Source organism: Pseudopodoces humilis, chromosome 1 (assembly GCF_049639895.1).
Source record: "Pseudopodoces humilis isolate 2021_Gansu_Grassland_sample_001 chromosome 1, ASM4963989v1, whole genome shotgun sequence".
In the NCBI taxonomy this organism is placed as follows: Eukaryota; Metazoa; Chordata; class Aves; order Passeriformes; family Paridae; genus Pseudopodoces; species Pseudopodoces humilis.
This window is the reverse complement of record NC_142200.1, coordinates 103139890-103165064: the sequence shown is the minus strand read 5'-3', so window position 1 is coordinate 103165064 and position 25175 is coordinate 103139890. Positions and strand designations below refer to the sequence as shown.

The window sequence follows — 25175 nt, the reverse complement described above, 5'->3', positions numbered from 1 at the left end:
GGAATAATTTTTTGAGGATAAGTCCTTTAAATTTCTTTCTAGTCAACTCATCTTGCCTCTTCTAACATGTTGTTGAATAATATTTAATTTTTCCTGTCATTAAATCCTTTACTTGTTTTAGATATTTAGGAGTTTTTTGTTTCTTTTATGAGCAGGATCTAGATGTAACTGTTTATAGGCAGGAAGGCATAAAAATATAAGTGGTATAAGTGTGCAGGAAAGGGAGAAATAGAGCTTGACATCAACTCTTGCTAGGAACTTCTGAGCGTTGAAATTTCTAACCAGCCATTTGAATTTCTCTGCTTAAAAAATTCAGTTCTTAAGGGATAATTCAGTGAAAGACTAAATTTCTCTTTGGTCTGCTTTGTTTGCTTCAGTAGTCTCCAGTTCCCTTTCTACCTGTATTTTTATACATCTAGCAAGGAGATTTCCTTTTTCCCATGTTTGTCTGTGACAGTGGGTTAATTGGAAGAATGTTTTCTTCCGTAAAATCCTGTTCTTTGTTTTCAAGCTATGCAGTTTTGGCAAACCATATCCTGCTCGTCTAAGGTTTGTTTTCTCTAAATGCAATGAAGTATAAAACAAACAAACAAAAAACCACAGATGGGACAAAATTATCAAGCAGGGTTCTAATTGGAAAATTTTATGTCTTCTCTGAAGCGTGCTACCTCATTAATAATGAGGATGCATATTCCCTACTCTTATGCTCTCTGTTTTTGTCTATCAACAGCTGTTTTTGAGGGCTTTATTTTTTATTTTTTTTTCCAGAAAGCCGATTGCAATTAGTATGTAATACATTTTAGCAGCTTTGTGTGGCGTCATTATAGGTTGCAGTTGCAGCACTCCGGGGTGTAGTTGGCAGGAGGGAGGTGCCTGGGCTGCGAAGTGTGCAGCTCCTGGCAGTGTGCAGCCGTCCATTGCTAGGCAACGCTGCCCGGATGCTGGCCGGGCTGCAATGGCAGCGCTGCAGCTGGGGTGAACTGCAGGCTGAGCCCCTGCATCTGCTCCCACGGAGAGTCCCCGAGCTCCCCAGCTCCACGTTTGCGCTTCCAACGCCCTGATACACAGCTAGAGCGCGGCAAGGAGATGGAAAGGTAACGGGATAAAGCCGGGAGGCAGAGAGCCGGGGCAGGCAGAGAAAAACGAGTGCGCAAGGAGGTGAACGAGGGTTTAGCGAGCCAGGGGATCGCACCACAGGAAGCGGCACCAGCACCGAGAGGAGAACTGAAAGCAGAGCAAAAATGGAAGCACAGGAATTAGACTAAGGGGACAAGAAATAATCAAAAAATGAAGAAATAGATCTAAAGAAAAAGTAAGGGAGAAGTGGGACAGCAAGGAATATGGATAAGGACAAGCTAAAATGGATGTGAGGAAATTTTGGCAGGGAAACAGAATATGAAGCAAAAAGAATATAGTAACTTCTGCTTGAGTCAGTAGTTTGTAATGTTAATGTTTGTTTTGTGTGCATTAACTGTAACAATTCTGTACGTTTTAAAAGCTGTTTCTCAAATTTGGAAAATACTCAACTAGATTGCTGAAGGACGTTTTTAAGGAATTTGTTTTGGCGTAGAATTGATCTGTGTTGTGTTCCATATTGTGCATTTCATAAGTTAATTTTATTACTTTTCCAGTGGACCGGTCTTCTTTTATTTTTTTGCAACTATTATGAATGTAATTATATGGAATAGAATTACATTGTATAGTGCTCCTGGTAATTAAAGACCATTATTTCTGCTTTTATAGTACATTTGGGAACGCCTTGCTGTTGGTTTTAAACACAAGAATTACCGATCCCGAGAAGGAGTGTGTTTGTGTCTTGTTGCTACCTTAAACATGTAAGCTTTTTGTTTCTATGGCGATGGTTCTATCCTTCTTCTGAATGTCATTTTTCTCTGAAAGTAATTCTTTAGGGAGTCTGGTTCAATTAAATTAATACATGGGAAAAGCCAAACAACTTAAGTAGTGGGCTTTCTGAAAGAAAGACTAAAGTTACAGAATTTTTATCTTATTTAAAAGTAGATAAAGGACTAATAAGAGAGAGTCAGAGCTTGATTGATGTCACTTTGTATTCTATAAAATCTAAGCCAAAAGTTCACTTTTACAAAAATTATTTTCTGGCTTTTTCATAAAAACTACACTTCTTGATTTTTTTTAGTTATGGTGCACACCCCTTAATCCTCAGCAAGTTGGTACCACATCTGTGTATAGCATTTGGTGACTCCAACAGTCAGGTAAGGATTTCACCTTACGTACTGGCTCTTGAACAACTATACTTTGACAGAGCTGTGAAAGCAAAATAAATATAATCATTTAAAGAAAAGCTGATAAGAGTGCTTGTGTACAGCAGATCATTATTTTCTACCATGAGAAAAAGTAAACCAAACTTCTTCTTAATCAGTCCATCCACTGGAAGATGAAAGTAGAGGTGCAAAGGCAGCAGTATCATGATATACTGGTCCCTTTAGTTTTGTCTTCAGAAGCTGAAACTAGTAATTACTGAAAGTAGTTGTTTCTTACAGAGCATGTTGAAAGGAAATAAATAAAAAAAGGTTTTGACACAAAAAATCACCTTCAGAAGCAGCCCTTACATGAAACCTGTGATAGCTTGCCAAATTTGCTGAAGATAACAATATTATGTATAATTATTTTCCAATTGGAACCCAAATGGCATTTGAGAACATGCAAGGGTTGTCATTAAAATCATTAAAGTAAGCAAGAACATCTGCAGTGAGTCGGGAAGTAGTTCATAATGGTGACATATGAACTTCAGAAAATATTCCAGTGGAAATGGTTAAACTATTTTGATTTATTTGAAGTTGTGTTTGAAGGAAAAGACTTTGAATACAGTGAGGGAGAAGATAACATTGGTAGGAGATGGGCTTATAAACAGTATTGGTCTTTATGCTCAATTTCTGAATGCAGTGAAGTTCTTGTCTCCTCTGTGCTGCATAGCACTGCTCTGTTCTACAGAAATTCTGTTGAGAATTTGTCCTGTTTTGCTGATCATTAGTAAAGACGTAGTTCACATCTTGCTAGAGCAATTGTGTGTTTAGTTTGAACTGCTGCAAAGAACAACACTAAAGTCATTCCAGACATTCTTTGTAGAGAGAGAGTAATGGTATTTACTAAAATGCATTTTTAGCAGTTTTTATTGTGATTGACCATGGTTTAAAATTTTTAAAGAGGCACTCTATCTCCTTTCTTTAACTGTTCTTTCCCCTTCCACTGTCCTGCCCTGTTCCCTTTCTTGTGCTGATGTCATGCCATCTGATTCCAGTTGAAATAAGTAAAGAAAATACTGATCGCTTTGGTCCACTCTTGTGGGCAGTCTTAGTCTTTCAAAGGACCTTGCTGTGTGTAGGAACAGATGAAAGCAAGATGAGTGCAGAAGCTAACTTTTGAAAGTATTGCCTGCTGTGAGCAAGTCCTAGATAAAGCATGCTTTTTCCACAAATGCTATTCTTATGTCAGACCCAGAAATTCCCTCTAAAGCTGTTACTTCTAGGATTTTTTACCATCTGGGGATGCTGTAATTTGGAACAAATGCCATCTTGATGTAACAGTTGTATTTCCTTTCCTTTTCATCCTCGGTGTTTCAACTGAATTGGCATACAGGGCCATATAGGCTGTAAGATTAGTGGCCTGTCAGCAAATGTTGTTTTGGTTTCTGTAACCCTGAAATTAACAATTTAAACTGTCTTCACAGGTGAGAGATGCTGCCATACTAGCCATTGTAGAGGTTTACAGACATGTGGGAGAGAAAGTACGAATAGATCTTACAAAACGAGGAATTCCTCCTGGAAGGTGAGCTAGCTGTTCTGGTTTTGTAATTCTGAGCCATTGATTTTCTACTGTTCGTTATCTTAATTTTAAACTCAGTAAAAGCTGTTTTAAAATTACTGTAATTTTTATTTTATATGCAAGTTAGCTTTGCCATTCAGTATGATGTTACTAGAGTTCCTGACTGTGTTGTTTGTTGATGAGTTTATATGAAAGAAAATCAGCCATTGTTTTGTTTCTACTTTTGACTAATTAGGAAAGCTAGACAGAACTTGAACCCCTTATATATTAATATACCACTTTATCATCACCTTCATCTCACTTCTTGATTTTGATAAAGCTGAATATGTCTTCTGCTTGGTGTCAGAGAGAATATCAGATGAGTGCCTCATTAAATCCAGGAGCACTAGTTTTTAATGGTCATTTTTAGGATAGCAAAATACAGCTTGATAATATATCAAAATATGTATTCAGCTCTGGGGCCCCCAACATGAGGAGGACATTGACCTGTTAGTTGAGGGGGTGCTGGAGCACCTCTGCTTTGACAACAGGCTGATGGTTCAGCCTGGAGAAGAGAAGGCTTTAGGATCACCTTCCAATACCTAAAGAAGGCATTCAGGAGAGTAGGTGAGGGACTTCTTACAAGGAAGTGATATGACCAGCAGCAAGGGCTTGAAAATGCAAGAGGTTAGGTTTAGGTTCAATATTCGGAAGCAATTCTTTAGTGTGAGGGGGTGGTAAGATACTGGAGCTGGTTGCCCGGAGAAGCTGTGAATGCCCTGTCCCTTGCAGTGATCCAGGTGAGGTTGGATGGGGCTTTGAGTAACCTGGTCTACTGAAAGGTGTCTCAGCCCAGGACAGAGGGGTTGGAACTGGATGATCCAAAACCATTCTACAGTTCTGTCAAAGCACCATGGGAGAAGGGTGTTGAATTTAATGTTTCACGTTCCAGATAAAGCTCAGCCTGTTGAGACACAAGTTTACCCTGCCTACGAGAATGAGAAGTTGTACACATTCTCTTAATGATAGTCTTGTTTTTAGACAAGTAATGGATTATATGGTTACCACAGAAGCTTGGGCCATATTATTACTACAATTCAAAAAATTAAGTTTCCTAGCAAGTAAGTGGAACATTTCCAAGATCTTCCTTGCATTAAGATAGAGCCTTAGACATCTTTTGGAACAGAGAATAAAAGAGTGCGATAACACAGCTTTTTTGCAATGAATGTTGGGTCTGACTGTAAGTTTTAAGTTCAGTACTCCCCATTTACAATTCCATGTGATACAAGCTGAGTACATCTTGGGATCCAAATAGGATTAAACACCATAGGTGCTTTGTATCCTCAGGACAATCAACAGCTTCTAATTTAGTTGCAGTAGGTGCCAAGTTGTTGTTTCTACTGTCTGAATCGGCTGAATACAGAATTCCCCCGGATCTGAAAGCAAGCATAGTTGTATAATTTGCATTTACATAAAGAAGAAGGACTCTACTTGGTGCATGTTAAATGGGTTGTTGCCACTAAATCTCAAACAGCTTTGCACCTGACAGTCAGGACTAGTGTTGAATGGTACATGAGCTGAGTGTCAGTGCTGTGTCTTCTGCAGTAGGTTTCAGGTTGGGATAAAGGGGGGAGTTATGATTTGTTTGAGTTAGCCATGAGACTCTCTGTCCCATCCATCTCTGACAGAAAGCAGAGTTCCTGTAGTCCCTTCTTATTCCTTCACACAACTAAGAAGGCGTTTGACAAAGCTCAGGAAAGACAGATCAGCTTTGTGGTAGCTCAGACTGTTGTTCCTTCAGAGGCAGACCTAATTTAAGGCATTTCTTCCCCCATGCTTGTCAGAGGTTTTCCCTTTGCTTATATGCAGTAAAATTTTCAGGTAGTTATGCAGGAGCTGTGATATGTGGGAAAAAAACCTTTGATGTAGAGTATCATCATTATTTTGAGAGGAATCTGTGTTCATGTGTGTGTGTCTGGGTAGGTTTTAAGGGTTTTAAGTATTACAGATAATCTGTAGTTCAGACACGACTGCTTTCAGTTGTTGAGTTCAGCCTTAAAGAACTGCATTGCAGCTCCTTTACTGTAAGTCAATGTGTTAAAAATTACATGTAAACATAATTATTAGCAGAAAAATCTATTACTTTAGTGTTTAGTGTACACATGAATCAATAGAATGTAGGCTTGTTTAGTTTGCAAAGCAAATTACACATTACAGAGCTGTGTGTTGCTGCTTGAATGCACTCCATCCTAGAGCACTAAAAATAAGAGCTCCTGTCTGCTGAAGGGAAGGCAGGAAAGTTAATCAAGCATTGTTTTGAGAAATTGTTCAACTTCCTTAAATATGCAAATGGTATATACATGTTGTGTCTATGTAAAGCCAAATCAGTCAGTAGTTTAATAATAGTCAGTAGTTTAATAATAGTAGGCTTAAAAGGTTTTGTAATCTGAACCTGGTAGGGTTTGCCTTTGTGGAAAATAGTGGATTTTCTACAGGGCTTTACTGGACCTGTCAGAATCTAAGTAATGAATAAAATACGGGATTGTACTTAAGTAGTTCAAGTCTACTTATTTGCTATTTATTTTACTTCAGTGCATTTCTCCTCTTTACTGAGATTAGTTGGTGAGTTTGTTTATAAATAAAATTAGCGAGTTCCTCTATTTTTTATTTTTTAACTTGGAAATCTCAGAATATTGTTAGGCTTTTTGCTTGAAGCACATTCCTTTTCTAGAACAATCAGAATCATGAAGTCAGTGGTTGGAAATTTGGATGTTTTCCCTTTTGTTATAATTGCTGCCAGAGAGTTTGACAGTGTTTGGTGTCAGACCTGAAAGTAGTAGTGTTAATGTATTTGTGAATACCGAAAGTGGATGTTATATTTATTGTTCAGTGAGCCAAAAATACTGAAGAGGTTTTGTTCTCTATGGGCCAAACTGAATGTTTTTCGGTATGGAATCTGTGTGGCTGATCTTCCCTGAACGGAAATAGTATATGTGGCTCTGGATAGCAGTTACTTAGTCTGAGTGTTAAAAGCTTTTGTCTTTGAGGAATTCATCTGACAAATTTCCCCACTGTTGCTTGAGAAACAGATATGTAAAAAAAGAGTCATTTGTTTAGTTCTTATGTCTAGGGCCACAACTTCATTTCCTAAAATGTTGAAGCATATTGAAGTATGCATTTCTGAATACCACATTTTATGTGGTATGCACATTCTTCTTATCTGTCTAGTTCAAGTGGAAGATGAGGTCCATCTGTGTGTCCAGATGTGGACACATGTCTTCAAGATTTGTTTTGTTTTTTTTTTTTCTTGGAAGGGAAAAATACGGAGGAACAACTGCAAAGTTTCATATGGGCCATTTCCTGCTTTAGACTCACTTTGGACATAAAAACAGACTAGTTACTACCCGTTCTTCTTCTTTATCCTTCTCCTGTTGATAGGGGAGTGGTGCTTTTTTGCCTCTTCACCACAAGGTCCACACTTTTAGGTATACCCCTCTGCCTGTCATACGAACAGTTCAAGTTCATCAAGCATGGTAATGAATAACAGCTTTTCAGTGTGAGGTGGTGTGCACATTCTATGGGAGCATCCATGTTTCTGTGTGTGTGCATGTCAGCTCAGGCTGTGTCCTAGCAAGGTATGTATATATTCCTCTCACTGCCCATCCTCACCGCAGTATGTTAATATTTTGATAGAGACCTGTCACCTGCTGGATGAGAGGGTTTGACACATTGCCAGGAGCCCCCATTTAAAGTGCTATAACCATGCATTCATTCATTCCCTGACAGCCCATCCAGAAGTACCTGCTGTCTCAAATGTGGTTTTTGTCAATGGGGATTTTCATGTCTATACGAGAAATTGCAGAAGACCTGTACATGTCCTTTTGGGAAAAGAAGATAGTATTTCTGTCTACCAGTGTCATGTGGTGACTTCAGTGATTGATTATGATTGCCACATCCAGAGTTGGGCTTGCAGATATGAGATGGAGGAGTAATAATGCATCTCTTCTCAAAGAACATTCTTTATTTCCTGTAAAACTGGTCTTCATCCAGCCCTGTAGAATTGCTTGGATTCTTCTTGGCAGGCTCTCTTTTGCCAGGAGCTGAACCTCCTGTAAACATTCTTAAATTGACTGTGGTTGCAATAATTTTAGGGACTCTAGCCCATACTGCCTTGCTGCCTGTGACCGTGTGAAGAAATATGAGAAGAGAAGAAGGTAGTAAGAAGAGCAGGGTGGGAGGAGAGGGAGGGAGAAACTTGTTGTGAGAGACTTTGCAAAGTAGTAGTTACAGATGCTGTAAGCTCTTCTAAAGAGAGGGTTGGTTCTACAGTAGTGCTTTACCATGTTGACAACTGTGTTATAATGGACTCTTCTGTTGTTTTTGCAGTTATGACAAATACTGTAGAGTGTGCCTCTGGTCATAAAGACATGCTTTGAAAATTGAAGGAGTTGCAGTACTGTGTGTTGTTCTCCAGCCTGCACCACTGACAACATAGCGTCCTGTGCTGACAAGCACATTTTTCTTATTGTTTATAGTTAATACTTTATCAAATGTTTGTCCAGAGAGGCAACATGTATATTATTATAACATATTTATAAGGAAGCATTTTGCTTTTAGCTTCTGTTTAAAACACTCAGGGAAGCATTTTTGAAAACAAAGTTCAAAAGAGCAGGAAATATTTTTTTGTCTTTTGAAAAAAATCTTATCTTAAAAAAAAATCTAAAATATTTGTGCCAAATGGATAACATCAGCTTTACAGGATATAAAAATTAAAGTGACATTTTAAGGCAAATCTGTTAATCTAATTGTGTTCAGTTTCTCTTGGGAGGACAGTTTTAGCCTTTCAGATGTAGTGTTAAGTCTTCCTCATTAACTAGGTGAGCTGTTAATGCAGTGTTTGCTATGGAATCCAGCACTGTTGAGGGGAACTCACAATCCATGATAAACACAAACATATGAGGCAAGCACATTAAATTCTTGTTATGAAAGCAAGATGGCCTAATGGATTATTATACATATTGATTCTCATGTGAACTTCTCACTTCGTACGGTTGAAAGCACATAGCATGTTAATGGGATTTCATGTGTCATTAGTAAATTCTTGTACTCAAATAGCATTTAATTTCAAAAGTTTTACTTTTTCAAGTTGAAGTGCAGAAAACCCCATTTTGCTATATATTTGCCTTTGGTTTGCAAAATTGATCTTCTCATTAAAAGGCTTGAGGTTTAATAATAAAACAGTGACATTTGTCAATTGCTGCCATTTCAGACATTTTGTTGTGGCAGCAGTGGTTGGAAATGCAATGGTAGTGCAAAAGAGAGAAAGGATAATAGGTTCCAGAGACAAGCTGGCAAATATGCTAGGAAAAGATTAGCCAAACTACTACTGAGCTACATGTAGTTTTGAGATAAGTTGAGATGGTAGAGTAACTGCTGGTTTGTGTTAGGGGTTATTGACTTAAATTATTAAGGAGATTTTTGGTTGTGTTGTTTTAGATGCTTGCAGTAGGTTAGGCCTTTTTGTGGAGATCTGTACTTGTTGTGGGCCTACTAAGTCTGGGACAAATTTGCTCTGTAACAGATTGCTTTGAAGTATTTGAAAAGTAAAAATAATGCATCATGGGAGTCCTAAATTGTTGCAGAGGTGGGGGGGAAGGCTCAAATTTTCTATGGTGTTGTCTGTCTGCATTTCATTATTTTATCACATTCTTCATTATTAGATAAATGAGGTCACAGTGAGTGAAAGGGATATGCAAGTCTCAGGGAACACAGACTATGCAGTGAAAGTGCACTGCCTCTCTACACGGATCATTGCATAAAAGTGGTGTGTGCGTAATGAAATGTTAAAGTGAAATCTTTGTGCATCCTTGACTTTTCTCCTTGTGAGACTTTTCATACCTGGGTGTAATTCTTACCCATTTTTTTTAGTTTGTCACAAAATAGCTTGGATTGTAACTTGCAAAAACAGCCTTTCAGTGCAAATTTTTATGAAATTCTGAGTTGGGTGGTATAGTCTCTAGTTCCTCTGATGTAGCTGAACTGTACCTGTTCCGAGACAGGTACAGTTTTGGTGATTTGTAGTTCATAACTTGGTTCATTTAAAATCAGGATTCAGTCCTGATAGTCCTGGAGCTAAAAATCCCATGTGCATGTTAAATATTACCATATTCCAAGTAGTCTAAAATGCAAAGTCTTTGGAGAAATACAATAAATTTTTCTCAATTGTTTGCAGCTGAACAATGTATTATGTCAGTACAAATCTATTTTTTATTGCTAATGCAATGGATTGGGTCACGTTTCTCTGGGAGATACTTGCACTGCTTTTATTGGGTTTTCAGCAGAAGTGATGAGAAAGGGCTGTTGAAGTGTTTTGCCAACTTTCTTGATTGAACACTATTTTTTGCCTTGTGAGACTAGGTTGCAAATCTAGGATTGTGGAGTTGTTTGGTTTATTTGGAGTTTTGTTTGTCTGTTTGCTCTTTACATGTAGCAAAGCTTTTGCAGCGTATTCTCTATTGTGACAGTTGAAATCAATGGTGTGCGGGTTGGACACATTTAAGTGTTTAGTGTATCTTAAGTTTAGAAGAAAGTTTTGTTGCTTGGGGATTATTTTTTGCTGTGGAAGTGCTAACTGCCACAGAGCTCTTTTCATAACCAAACTGAGGAAATTTTGTGGAACAAAAACCTTTAAGAAAGTGAGTAATAGTCTTAGAACAAATTAAATAGCAATCCTTTTTTTTTTTCTTCTGAGTGAATAGTCCATAGTTTAAATTGTAACCTGTTGTTCAGTGTGAATAAATACATGTATATACTATATATAACCAATACGTGCTATTACTGAACCTGAACTTTAGAAGGTTATTTTTAATCATGCTAATAACAGTACTCAATTTTTGTTCTTTGCTAAGTTTACTTGGTTTTCTATGCATTTCTGTGAAGATGCTCAGCTAAAGAGGAATCCTTTAGGAATTGTTTCTTCATACACTTAATCCCTTGTCTATTCTGCATTGCTGCTTTATATATGCTAATAAAGTGATTTCTGTTTTTACCAGTAGCTAGTGGGATTTCAGAGACATAAAAATCCTTTGTTGTTTTTGTTCTTTATAGGTTGCAAACAATCTTTGCAAAATTTGATGAAATAAGAAACTCAGACAATATGATTTTAAGTAACGTCAGTGGTGAGTATGAAAGATCATATATTTCTAATCAGCTTTAGATTAATGAAAGATAAATATTTAAATGCTAGCGTTATCAATGTGAGATGGATGTGTGGAAACATGTAAATGCTAAGAAAATGAGACACTTGGTGAAACAAGCTTGTACACTTTATTGGAAGTATTTTCTGGATTGTGGTCAGAATACAATTGGAAAAGGTGTTGAAACTGCGCAGAAACAAGCAGTGAATATTTAATGAGTTACAGATGTGCTCAGAAGAGGATTGAAGAATGCTGAAAAGTGTTCATGTATGGGAAAAAAGATCAGATGTACCTTTATCCTTAGTATGTTTCTAAGAGAAAAATGTACTTTAGTGATGGTGTGTTGGATATCTTCTCTGTTAAAATGATGCATCATGATTGTAATACATGGAGCTTTAAATTATAGAACTGGGAGACTGCAGCATTCAAAGACAGCTTAATTGTTGAAGTTAAGACTTCATTGAGCTTGAGCTCCTTATTTTGGTGTATTTAAAGAAAAGATAACCTGTTATGCATAGTCCTTATTGCTTCCTGCTGCTTTTTTGCTACAGTATTTTTACTATGAAAATTTAATTTAAAACTGTAAATTACGAAAAAAAAATGTTACATAACAGCAAAACAAAGGAGTTTTGCTGTGGCAAACTGCTGTGCTGTGGCAGTGGCTTTAGCATAGTCAGTTTTGGAAGCCTCATTGTCTTCTGCAAGGAATCAATAGATCTTGTTTATTGGGAAGAGTTTTCTCATGTTAATTTGTCTTTCAAAGTAACTATGTTAATTATGGTCTGCTATATCTAAAAAGTGTAACTGTTCAAGAGTAGAAATACCTGATGAATGTATATAATTCCTTAATACATTCAAATATACCTTTTTTGTTTTAAATATTTGTCACTCTTCTTGTGTGAAAACAGAAGTGACTGCAGGTTCAACGGAAAGTGTTTTTGTAACCTTTTCTTTGACGTATGAGTTTCTGTGCTGCATTTTGCTTTGAAATAAAACATTGCTATTCTTGAACACTTAAAAATTGATATGTAAAAATTTGTATTTTTAAAAAAACCCAAAGCATTCTAATCTGGGGAAAAATGCTCTACATAAAAATGTAAATGTTTATGTTCTGTTAGCTTGTAAATTTACTCATTATGAAAGGGTAAACCATTAACTTTTGCATTTAACATTAATACAGCTGCATAGGTTTCATAGGTTTGAGAGACTCAAAGATGCATTTTATATGTGTATTTTTTCTGTTGGTAGTTCTCAGGAGAGCAGAGAAAGTCACACCAGGGAAAAAATAAGCATGGAAATAACTTAAATATGTGAATATATATATATATATACACCACACTAGTTAACATATATATACCACTAGTTAACATAGCACTTTGGTCCTTTTTGTCTCCGTTTAAGAGAGTTAGCAAAGTTTATTTTGAAGTGATTTTTATCTCAAGTGCGAAACACAAATATTAATGCTGATCTATGACAGTATAAACTGTATTTTGTCTTGTAGTAGGCAATTTCTGTGCAAAAGATACTGTAGTTCTGTTTTGGTACCATGAATGACAGAATCCCTCTTAATACGTTGGTTTCAGCATTTTTGCCTAAACCTAGTTCATCTGTTGCTTCCATCTAGGCAGTTTTTCAATGTTATTCCATTGTTAGTGTTTTATCTTGGCTTTGTGCTTCATTATTCTCTGAAGGACAATTTGTATTTACTGCTTGCAGGTGTAGATTTAAAGTTACTGTTGAATTCCTATAGCCTGGGTTCCAACTTTTCTTTCAGGAGCTTTATCAAACATCTCTGGATAAAAGCCAAATTTTAGTGCCTAAATACATCTGTTACAGTGCTGAGGATCTTTTTTTTGTGTGCTTTGGATATTCTGTAGTAGGGTTTGGGAAGGTGGAGGGGGGGAATAGGGTTGTCTTTGCAAAGTGGGGGAAGGCAGAGGTGGGGTGGAAAGCACAAAAACACTTCAACTGGTTTTAATATAATTAAACTCTGTAGTGGAGTTTTCAAAATCCATAATTTTCTTAACAACAAAAGGAATGGCTTTTTGCCCTGTGAGTTACTGTCCGAAGTAGGGTGACTGTACTGATGGGGGGGTGGGTCCTGTTTGGTGTGTGATGGATAGGGAGGAACTTGTTAATACAACCTTGGAAGATGTCATCTTCTTCATAGTCCTGAGTGACACTGCTGTGGTAGTGAATATTTGGTGTGTTGACCTATTTTCTGAGAATCCAGAGATGTGACTTAGGATTCTCTCATCAAATGATACTAACGTCAGTTGTTCAGCCTTTTTATCCAGCATGTACTTAGGAAGAAAAAAAGGAATAAAGAGTCAAAGCTTGCAGCTTTAAACAACCTGAGTACAAAAATGTTTTCCATACTATATTGATAGTCAAAACAAATACATATTTAAAAAAAATATGTTGGTACTGACATGATTTAACACTTGAGAGTTTTAAAAAACATCGTGTTGGTATGCTTAGGTATGTGGGAGAAATACAGGTAGGACAGGAAGATTTGTCCTTCCTGCCACTTTAGCACACTGGTAGATTTAATATTTTACACTTCTGAGTGTGCTAGAGGGGATCTAGTGAGAACAGTCCCTTTTTTCTTGTGTTACCTTTTTATTGAATCTGATCTGCGATGGAATGATACAAGAGGAGGAGGAGAACAAGTTGCCATTAGGGACTGACAGATCCTCTTGGAGGGTAGATGAGATGGAAAGCACATTCAAACACTTATAGATGGAATAATTGGGGTAGGATGTAACGAGGAGTATCAAAAGCCAACTTATGAGGAGGTACCATGTCCAACAAGGGAACCGGGCAGGAATCTTAGTGCTTTTGCTTGATGAGAGTGGCTTATAGCCTTAAGTAATACCCCACTGCTAGCTTGCCTCTCCAGCTGACCTTTGATTTTTTTATTTTTTACTCTCAGACATGTATAGTAAAGTCGGAGATAATTTCTTTAATGTGAATTACGTGAATGACTGAGCTGCTGTGAAAAGCTTGGGATTTGTTTACATTCATAATGATGCATATTAAAAGAATCGTATCAGGATGTTTGCCTATTAAGCAATATCTTATGCGTGCTGCTAGTTTTGCCCTTTCACTACACCAGAACTGTATGTAGCCTTCCAAACTGGAGGAGATTCTTTAAAGCACCCCCCCCCCCCATTTTTCAGCAAGTGAATGTTCATTTCTATGGAAACAGAACTGGCAGCCAATCTCAGCACTACAAAAGCACTTGTTTCTGCTGCCTGAGATTTGTAAATACTGTTTTCTCTAAGAGAATTCAAGCAGACTCCTGTATCGAATAGTAGTGTCATTATTGAGACAGGGAATTAGAATAAAAGTAGGGAAACTATTAATACTGAACTCCCTGCTGCACTCAGCAGAATGATTGAGCTGAAGATAAATCGTATATCTCTATTTAACCCCTGCACTTTTTCCATTTTAATATTTAATGGCTCAAAGGACTGGCCTCACAAACACAAAATTTGACAGGTAGGATATGTGTGATGTTAGTATCATGGTGTAAGAGAGCTGTGTTATGGGTGATAAAGATGCAGCTGAAATACACATTCTCCTGGGAAAAAAAATGGGCAAATAAAAATCCATAAGCACTAGTGTGTATCTGTTTTTCCACATTACACTATTGTTTTTTATTTCCCTTTGCTGTTTTCTATTTGGAAATATAGTTACTATGGAGACAGTGACGACATACTCTTAATAGAGCTCACCAGTGCGGCACAACATGAATATATATCGTTTGGGAATACTGGTGATAGCTGCCATGATTATTTTATAGAGGTTTTGAGCTGCACGTATTCCTTTGGCTTGCTTAATGCAAGTGGTCAAAACATAGCCACATCATTTTCAATTTCGGCTGCTCTTCCCGATGGCTCATCATTTTAAATAGGAAAATTTACTATTTTATTTAGGAAAAATAGGAAATTAAGTGTACTGATCAGTTTAAGCCCATTTGGAAGAAAAGGGCCTCATCAGGCTGATGCTTCCACCGGTTTTAAGGGATTTGACTGAGTTCTTGGATTATTATTACAGGGAACTGTGTCCCACTCCTTTCAAGTGCGTGGTTCTCATGCTCTGTGCAACAGCATATGCTACAGTCTGCCTGAGTTTTGAACTTTTCTATTGGCAAGACTAAGTAAATTGGTACTACTTACTCGCTACTCTTTTTATCACTGTTGGATTGCAGTCTCTACCCCTCAGCATGTCACCCAACACGTAGACTGGGGTACAAACTCTGATCAGCGTCTCAGGCTCCGGGCAGGCTGTCACTGATGCTCCCCAGCATGTACTTCACGCATGCTTTGGAAGCAGTTACTCTTTCAAAGTTGCGGACGGGGTTCCGAACAAGCCTTCCCAGAACTTTACAGGCAGCAGCTTTCTTCAGCGGAGCCCTTTCCTACTTCCTGTGGCTTTATTGTTTCGGTTTATTTCGTGTTATGTTACGTTTTGGTCCATCTCTGTGCTGTGGCGTGCTCGTCCTTAACCGAGGCGGCCGCTACTCCTCTCGCTGCCTTTTCCGTGCCGGTGGTGGGGGCCGAGCTTGCCCCGGGCTGTGGGAAGTGCCGGGCGGCGGGGGGACCCGGCGGGCCCATGGCGGCGGGGGCGGAGCGCCCGGGGGGCCGGGCCGGGCCGGCGCGGAGCTCCCTCGCAAGGCGGGACTGCTATTTTGAAGCGAAGCGGCGGCTGTAGCGGCAGGGAGCCGGCAGGAATCCGGCGGGGATCCGGCCGGGCCCCGCCGCGCCCGCCCCCCCGCCGCAGCGCCGGGCATGATGGCTGTGGGGGACGGTGAGTGGGACCGCCGTGCCCGTGGGGGCCGGCGCAGGGCTGCGGGGGGCTCTCGGCGGCCCGGGAGGGGCGAGGAGGTTGGTATGGCGGGTTGGCATCTTGGGCTGACGGGCTTGGCTTCCGCCCGAGCCGGGCGCTGGGCGATGGATGCCGCTGCGTGCTGCAGCCGGAGGGTGCCGGGGCACCGAGCGTGGCACCTCCAGCCCTTCTTGGAATTTTAACCGTGCCTGGGTTTCGGGGATGCACCGTGATCTCAATTATTTACTACTCTGGCAGATTCCGCTGTGCATTTTTATGTTGGCGTTGTGTTTACCCCTCTCGCCACGGTGTTACTTGTGTTGGCCACCTCTGCAAGATAAGGCAGAATTTACTATACTGCTTTGTAAACAATCCCATGTTAAGCTGCTCTGTTATGTGAAGAAATTCGTACTTACTCAGTATAGCCATAAAAGAAGAGCCTTGCCGTTAGAGCTGGGGATGTATATTTTATAAAGACATGGGATGTTACTACGTTTCCTTCACTGCACAGTGTATTGTTACACAAACCAATGGAAAGTAGGTCAGTAAAGCAATACAGACTCTCTGGTTGTGTTTTCGTTAAAACCTAGACATATGTTTTATCTTTATGACACCTCTTGGGTTTGTGTGTCAGCCAGGTTCTCTGAGCTTAATACCTTGATGACTTTCTATATACGTATTATTATTTTTAGAGAGACTTGAGATGTATTCATTGGACTTGCAGCAAGTTTAGGGATGAGGTGGATGGCTGTGCTTTTGCAAGTGACTGTATATACAGATTTACATAAAGAAGATGGTTTCTAAAGATAACAGATGAAGATTAAATCTTTTATCTGAATTTGCTGAAACAGTAGTTGTAAGAGTCCTCAGGGAGACCTTTTACTGAGGCGACCTGAAATGTGTGTTTTTCACTTAGTTCTTTCATATGTTAGAGACTGAAAGAGATAATGAGTGTGTCCAGAGCAGTGAAATTATGTTTGGACTGTACAGTCTTAAAAAACCAATTTGGGCAGTTTTCTAATGTTTGTATTTTTGTCATTTGCAAGGTGCAAGGGAAGTCATGAATAAGGTGCCAAGTTCACTCCTGCTGAGATTTTTTTTTTGGGGAAATGTTTTTCTTCATCTTGGTTTCCTTCCTGTGAAGCAACATAGCTCTTCATGTCATGAATTGTGGTAATTTGCAGATTAAGAATACAAGTTGTAGCATGTTAAGAAATAGCTGCATTCTGTAGGCAAAGCTGTAGGATTTTTTGTCATTCTGTAATGGTCGAGGTTTATAAAGTGAGGGTGGTTGCGGAGCTCTCTTCTGTATAATTTAATTCGTCATTAACAAAGGCACTAAGAACAAAGTACTGTTCAGGCAGTCAGCTGACATTCTGTGTAGGAGCTTTGAGCAATAATGCCAGATACAATTAACAGTGTGTAGGATGATTATGTAGCTGTTGGTCTCTCTTAAAACTACTGCTTACCACATTTACAAGGATTTCAGTCTTCTGATGTTGTGTTATGAAACTGCAAGGGAAAACAAAACCTTAGTTACTATTAACAAGCCATCATAATCTTTTTTCCTAAATTTAATGATGGTTTGGCTGCGGTCTTTTGTTTTGTAAATATTCTGTATATCCTAATACGTTTGACATAGAAGAAAATGTTTTAAGGTTAGTGATTTTGCAGCCTTTGAGAAATGTCTTTTTTTTGCAAAATGTCACTTTGTTGTGGCCAGTATGTATATTTAACTTAATATTTGTGAGACAAGGCTGAAGGCATTGTGCAGATACTCCAGAGAACTTACTTGGTATGCTCACTTAATCAGCCTAGATGTGTTACACAATTGCAGAGTATGTTTGGAAATGCTATTTAGAAGTAGTAATGTCAGTATTATCTTGAATACAAGGCATTGGCTTACTGAAACCTTTTGGATTTTTTTCCCCCAGTTTTCTTAAGAAGAAATGTAAATAAAATGTGATGCTTAGCAGTTAATCTGATTTCTCAAGTGAAGATTAAGGGGAAGAACCAGATTTTCTGTTTGCCCCCATGTTAACTGTCTCAAGCTTTCCAAGCTACTGTTGGAAGAAGGTAAAGGGGGGGAAAAAATAATCCTGTGCTTGTGGCCCAGCAAACAAATGGACCGTAACTTCTACTGTACTGAATGCATGCCAGTGGGAAAGCATGCGCTGCCTCAATCTTAAAGGCACGTCACACACTTGTGAGTGGAGGTCTGTGCTTGCTCTGCAAGTTGTGGAGGCTGCTGAGGAAAACCAGCCAGGTTCCTCTCTCCTCCTTGGAGAGGATAATGCATTTCTGCCATTATCCGTTGGTAACCAGATTAGGCTGCTGAGGAGGTGGCGAACAGAATCACAGTGCGCACATCGCATTGCGTGTTCTCTCCAGGGTTTGTAATTCAGCAGCTTCCTCTGGTGTTTCCTCACCTTGTTGGCAGTCTGTGCTATGTTACCCTGTTATTTTGTAGGTAAGGGACTGCCTTCATCCCAGTTGAACAAGGTAATTAGGATAAGGAGAAAATTATCTGCCTAAAACTACAAATGGCCTTAAAGGGAAGATTAGACATAGGTTTTCTTAAGATGTACTAAACATATTGCAGTACCAGACATAAGGTATTTGAGGGCTATCTAAAAGCATATAATCAGCTTTGTAAGAGGACATATTTGGTACACACATTTATTGCACTGTTTTGTATCATATAATGAATAAGCACTTCTTTATTTTGTAGTGTATTTTTATGTAAATGGCATACAATGCAGTGATTTTCATGACTTTAAACACTTGTCAGATTTTAGATGATAAAGCATATGTGACTAGTTTATGAATAGGAATTAGCCTTCTATCTTACTGCATATGCATATCAGATTTTGTGTTTTGTCTTCTTTCAAAATACTTGATTAATGTATGCATGGTCCTAAAGCATGAGAACAATTATCTTCCATTCCCTGATGTTCTTCAGAGGGAAGGCTGTCTTCCTAAGTCTTTAATCTGATTAACTAGTTTCTGTGAAGTGTGGGTGCTTTACAGCTTTAATATTTTACTCTTGACTGAAAAAGGGATTGGACATATTAAAGGTACAGAAGCTACAGTGATGTTTGAGACATTAGTTTGATTTAAAATATATATGTTATTTTAGTGCATGTGGATTTCTGAGGTATATTTCTGATTTTTCTTATCCTCTGTTTGGAGACTTTTTAAACCAACAGAGTCCTTTGAATGATGATAATAAAGCAGTTGCTACATTGGCCTAGAAATTGGTCAGGCTATAACTGTGGTGCTTTGTACTATTCAGAGCTGTCTCCTGGGTGTGGGAATATAAATAGCAGGAGATTTTGTGTGGGATAGGAGCGTATCACTTCTTCCCTTTTCAGTTCTTGTTTGGGCCTGTGATTTCTTTAACAGGCTGACTGCACCTGCACTGGCTCCTTTTCCTGTAATTGCTCCCCACCACTCCTGTTGGGTTACTAGCAGTCGGTAGGTACATTGGTTTGGGAAAGGGCTTTACTCACTGTGCCTGAGAGAGAAAGGACAGGTACCCTGAGCTGGAATGTCATTCCTGTTCCGAACCAAACCAGTGCAAAGCTTCTTTTCGCAGTAAGGTCATATGCTGCTCCTAGTGATTAACATAGATTCTGAGTTGTGTTTTGTCTATAAAGTGCAAGTACTGTTGCTAATAGCAGTAAAAGAACAGTAGGAAAGTGAAGTAGCTGAGTGGGAGAGGATGTGTAAACAAGCCAAGGGCTATATGAAAAGACACAGAGAATGGATGAGTACAGCAAGGTTCAAGACTGATGTGAATAGAAAAAATAATTCAAGGAAGAATTCAAGGTGCAACTCAGAGTATTTTTTACTTAAAGCTGGAAACATATGACAGACACTGTTGTTTTCTCAAAAGCAGCATAGCTTCTAGAATGATAAGTACACCTGATTTTTTTTATATATTCAGGGGTAATTAGAAATTTTGTCTTTCTGTTTCTAAATGACATTTTCAAAATGTCAAGGAATTGTGTGGGTGGTGGTGGTCGTTGTTTTCATTAAACATGAAATGTGAGTTCACTAAAAAGATTTTCAGATACGCTAAATCTATAATTCAAAAATGTTGGTTGTGTGGAGTACTGGAGTCAGTTTTTATTAGTTTTTAAGAACAAGTTACATAATAAAAACAAATTCCTTTTGGTGTTTTCTGTTCTATCTGCATGTTTTTGATTATTCCAGTAATATTACATGTTTCTTGGTTGTTTGGTGGGAGGCTATTATTATTATTATTTTTGAAGGTACATTTTGAAAAATAAAAATTAAAAAAAAAAAACAACAAAAAATGTTAGAATTGTGAACTGCCACAGGAGAAATTTAAGGCCTACTAAGGGTTTGCTTTGATAGATGTTGCAAGAATCTTCCACTTGACTGATTGGATATTTGCCTCGCAGGGTTTATTTTCATCTTTGTTATCTATGAAATATAAGGAGCATTTTCTTACTGTTACATGTTATTCTTAATAAAGTCTTCCTGTAGTAAATACTGGCAAGCAAGAAAGCTACATTTGGATTATTTCAGTGTCTGAAATGCCTTCAGAGGTGGAGGGTCTCCTGTAATATTGACCTGAATCAGAAATTCCATTCTGTATATTGTATTTATAAAAGCATCTTAGTTTTAAACACTTGTGGTTTGGATTTCGTGTCTGCTTTCTTTGCCCAGCACGTTCATCAAAATACATATTCATAGCAGCAGCTGGAAAGAGCAGTTGATAACCTGAAAGTGCCTTTTAAATACCAGCTGTGTGTGTAGACTCTTATACAAAGTAGCTACAATTTGAAACTCACAGGAGTTTCCCAGATATATGGAGTGTAGACAACAGGATTTTCATGGTACCAGAATTTCTCTGGTACCTCTTCATGTATGTTTAATTGATGTGAAAATTCTTCTGTTCAACTGAGAAGCACTTAAAAGCCCTCAAAGTTACGGACAGTTGGAGCCTGAGGAAAGGTGAGAAGGGCTGAAGTTGTAGAACAAAACTCTTAACAGCCTGCAGAAAAACCTTACTTTCTTTAAATTAGATATTTTTGCTTTTATTAGATGTCAAGAGCTCCATGCTGTTCCATGATTGCCTAAGCAATGAGCTCGAGTGGATTTCTATTTGACAAAAAAATCCTTTTATCATTATGGATTGTTTTGTTTGTTGACCTGATAAAAGTCCTTTAGTCAATCAACTTACACAGTGTGAGGTTTACTATTGAACTTAAAGGTCAGACTTTCTACATTTCTGTGTAGATTGTTTTTGTTTTAAATTTCTTTGCATTGTCAAGTTGATTTTTACAAACTCGTTAGAAACACTGCAAGAAACAGTCTCTGTATATTATTTAGGAGTTGGATCATGTTGCCACAAAATTGGAGAAATGGCAGCTACTAAAGCTGCCTAGCCATATACCAAGCACTTCAGGTTTACCAGATCTGGTGTGGTTTTTTTCAGCTTCTGGGGTGCTGGTGGATGAGAGACTGGACATGAGTTAGCAGTGTGGGCATGCAGCCCAAAAACCCAATTCTGTCCTGGGCTGCATCAAAAATGGTTAGCTGGGCAAGGGAGGTGATCTGTTGAGTCAGTTCACAGGAGGCCACAAAGATGATCAGAGGGCTGGGGCACGCATTTTGTGAAGGCAGGCTGAGCGAATTGGAATTGTTCAGCCCTGAGCAGAGGAGGCTCCAGGGAGACCTTACAGCACCTTCCTGTACCTAAAGGGAGCCTACAGGAAAGCTGGAGAGGTACATTTTACAAGGGCATGGCAGAACGGCTTTAAGCTGGAAGTGGTATATTCAGACTGGAAATTCCTCACTTGAGGTGATGAGGCACTGGAGCAGGCTGCTCAGAGAAGCTATGAATGCCCCTTCCTTGGAGGAGTTCACTGCCAGGTTGGATGGAGCTCTGATCAACCTGGTCTGGTGAAAGGTGTCCCTGCCCATGGCAGGAGGGTTGGAACTAGACAATCTTTAAGGTCCCTTAAAACCCAAACCATTCTATGATTCTGTGTTAAGAAGTCCAGTTTGAGGAGAGCTGAGCCTCTTAAAACCACCAGTTTTATTACCCACAAGTAAAATGGCAGCATTGAGGGCAAAATAATTTGCCATATATTCTTAATCTCTACTTCTGGCTATGTGAGGCAGAAGTCAGGTGGATCAGTGAACTGAAAGGCCATTTCATTCTGTGCTGTGGTGTCCATGTTTTCATGTGCAGGTATAAACTTTTAATTCCTCAATGACATGGATCTAAAATTGAGAAAAATAAATCTCAACATTTTATCTGCTGTGTTTTATTTATCAGTCTGCCTTGCTGTCTTACATTTTTGCCATGCAAATTGAGTTGTACATGCAGAAATTGGCCACACTACAATCTAATGCAAGTGTTAGCTGCTATCATGATCTCTCTGATGGTAGAATTACATTTGTCATTGTCACGCTCTAATAGTAAATCAGTTTAAGCTCTCTGTTTGTAAACTTCCTCATTGATGTCATATATATATCTGTTGCTCCTTCCTTGTCACATATACTTGTGATATATGTTAAAGATCAATGAACATGGTACTTATGAGTGCCTCTCCTACCCTTGCTGTGATGTAATTGATAGTTTGAAGATTCAAGTCATTAAGCCCAGGTACTTCTGTGTGACTGAATTAAGTACTGGAAAAGTCCTGAATTGAATCATTCTTCAATGGATATCAGTTGTTTGATTGACTTAGTGTGCAGATAGGTAAATATGATGGTCCTTTTTCTCTACTTTTCTGAACTTAAAATACATCAATAATAGTTTATGGATCGTGGTTTCTAGATAAAATGTGTTTTTGTGATAAATATATTTGTTTTAAAATAGGTCATCAGATTCACTGAAGAAAATGCTGGTGCTATTGAGAGTTGGATCCTTGAGGTACAGGCAAAAGGAATTAGTGAAAAAAGAGATAAAAATACTTCTGGAGCTGAAATAATAAAGATAGTCGTTAAACCAGGCCTACTGAGCAACGACTGGCTGTTGGCTTACAGGATATTTTAAATGCAAATAGTAGAATTTAATATTTCAAGAAGATACTTGAAGTGACAGCTTTTTTAGAAGGCAGCTTAAGCAACACAGTTGATGGTTTGGCCACAGGTGAGGTCTGAATTCAGATAGGCTACAACAGTTAAATAAACCATCACTTTTGATAAAAGTTTTAAAAGTCTTTTATGTGTAAAGTGGCTCACAAAAATTAACCAGGCATCAAGTAAAAATTCTGTTACAGCTTTTTCTTTCTCTTTCTTTTTTTATCACAGTTTTAAGTGAATTACCTGCTTTTGTTTTAATCAGTGTCTGGGTAGGGAAACTCTCTGAGGGCGTACTCAGTCATTTAGCAGAACTCTTGAGTGCTTCAGAAGTTACTGTCTTTCTCAGCTTTAATTCTGATATTTCATAGAGTGAGCAAAACATTTGTGCTGTGGTAGGCATGTTTTACTTTGTTCTAAAATAGAGGCGTATCCCATCAGTTTCTGTATTACAGCTAGTGACTCATAGTGTGTTTAAAATGTCAAATACTTTCAGCCTTTGATTTCATATGCAAGGCAGGTCTGTGTCCTTTCTATACCTTTTTGCCTCCCCCCTGCCTAAAAGGCACCTGACTTGTTAACATTTCAGTGCTGGACGTAGTGCAGTGTTTTCCAAATAGCATGGCCTAGAGCAATAACATAGTACAGATGTTGAAGAGCAATGACTTTACATAGTTTTATTTTAAATCTTGCTCCTTAGTCTTTAATCCTATTTTAGGTGTTGCCTTGTCATGAATTTTGGAGAACCTCATTATCTTTCTCTTCCCCTTGTACTGAAAATGATGCTTTGTTTACTAACAGGTTGTAGACTATTAGATGTTGATTCAGAATGCTATTGGATGTGCCTCAGGAAAGATGTAAATAGAGTGAAACTTGATGATTTTAGAGTATAGTGATATTGACTGCATATTCAGTTTTGGTAAGTTTGCTGGGAGTAACATTTAGGAAATGTTACACATGTATAACAAAGGAAAGTCCAATTGCAAGAATTTAGAAAGGACTAAATAATTTATTAATAAAATTAAACGCATGGACTATGATAATTTTACAGATGCTGTAAAAATATAAAATATGGCAAGATTTGCAGAAACTCTTAAGCTTTGATAGGTAAAAATTAGAAAAGTACTTAGGTTTTACAAGAGATATTCTAGAATTAAAAATGGTAATGAAATTAACTTTGCTTTGGAGCAAAATTAGCTCAGTTGCTTATTTGAGCTTATTGCAGCTTTATTTGAAACCTGTAGTTAAATCTTGTTTTTCACCCAGACAGTAGTAAGATAAACTGTAAGACTAACTTATCTTTGCAGCTAGGAAAATAATACTGGGGATATGTTACTTTTTTTCTGAGATAATCTTTTTTGAATAGTCATTCATGAAACTATGGAGCAGAATGGATAAACTACTAATGTCATTAGAATAGGCCTGTTCTAAATTTAGATAATTATTGTGGCATGTGTCATTGCCACTCCTAAATATTTCTTTTTTAAAAGTCTGTAAGGTCTAGTATCTTCTTCCTCATTTTCCTTCTTTTCTTTTGTCCTATTTATTGAGGGTCATGTTTTTAAAAGAGCCAAATGCGTACACCAGAACAAAAAAAAAAAACCAAAAAACCCAAAAGCAGGCACGAGCCTCTTTCAGTGCTGTAACTGATTCATGGAATGTGGGAGAGCTGTATATTTCTTTGCTTGTTAAAAAGTTAGGGGAATTTTATTAAAATTTGAGATCGGATCAACAGCAAATTTAACTGATAAGTATTTGCTTTATTTCTGTTACTGACTCTTGCTCTCCTTGTTTGCTGCCTTTTTGTTTTTGTTTTTTTTTAAGACTAGTTCACTGGAGCTGCTTGAAAAAACAGCCTGTGAAGGAATATGTTTGGTTTCAGAAATATGAGGGATTTTTGAACCAAGTTTTGTTGCTCTTCAGACACTATTCTCATGGGTATTTTTTCTTGTCCATTCCCTATGAGGTTACTGCAGAAAAAGGAGTCTTTTTTTATAGGGATTTGAGATTTTACTGATGAGCATTAGCATATATTGCACAGAAGAAAACTATTTGCCAGCACTGAGTCATTGGTGTACAGTTGCTTCCTTCAGGAAGGCAAAGACGAGTAAATGAGGTGACATGAAGTAAAGTTAAATTCATCGACAAGTGGTCTCACGTTACTTCTGTGCCTCCACTATTGTCTCTGGAAGAGCCATGCTCCATCATTGTGGGAAGCATGTGCTCCATCATTTCTCTGGGCACGAGAATTTGTGTCCTAATGGTTTAGGATCCCAAGACCTGCTGTGGCACAGGAAGAAT

The 25175-nt window shown here is 38.2% G+C and overlaps 1 protein-coding gene across 25 annotated transcripts in view; it reads left to right on the top strand.

The window, feature by feature from the left end:
• Positions 1-25175, top strand: part of CLASP2 (cytoplasmic linker associated protein 2) — a 144540-nt gene that overhangs the window by 26537 nt on the left and 92828 nt on the right. For 24 of the 25 annotated variants that reach the window (XM_088065036.1, XM_088065044.1, XM_088064924.1 and 21 more), the window contains exons 4-7: positions 1744-1835; positions 2156-2231; positions 3707-3804; positions 10888-10958. In XM_088065036.1, the coding sequence (XP_087921162.1) occupies positions 1744-1835; positions 2156-2231; positions 3707-3804; positions 10888-10958 (337 nt within the window). Of the gene's footprint in view, positions 1-1743; positions 1836-2155; positions 2232-3706; positions 3805-10887; positions 10959-15700; positions 15792-25175 lie in introns of those variants that run through there. The other variant, XM_088065007.1, reaches the window with a different exon arrangement.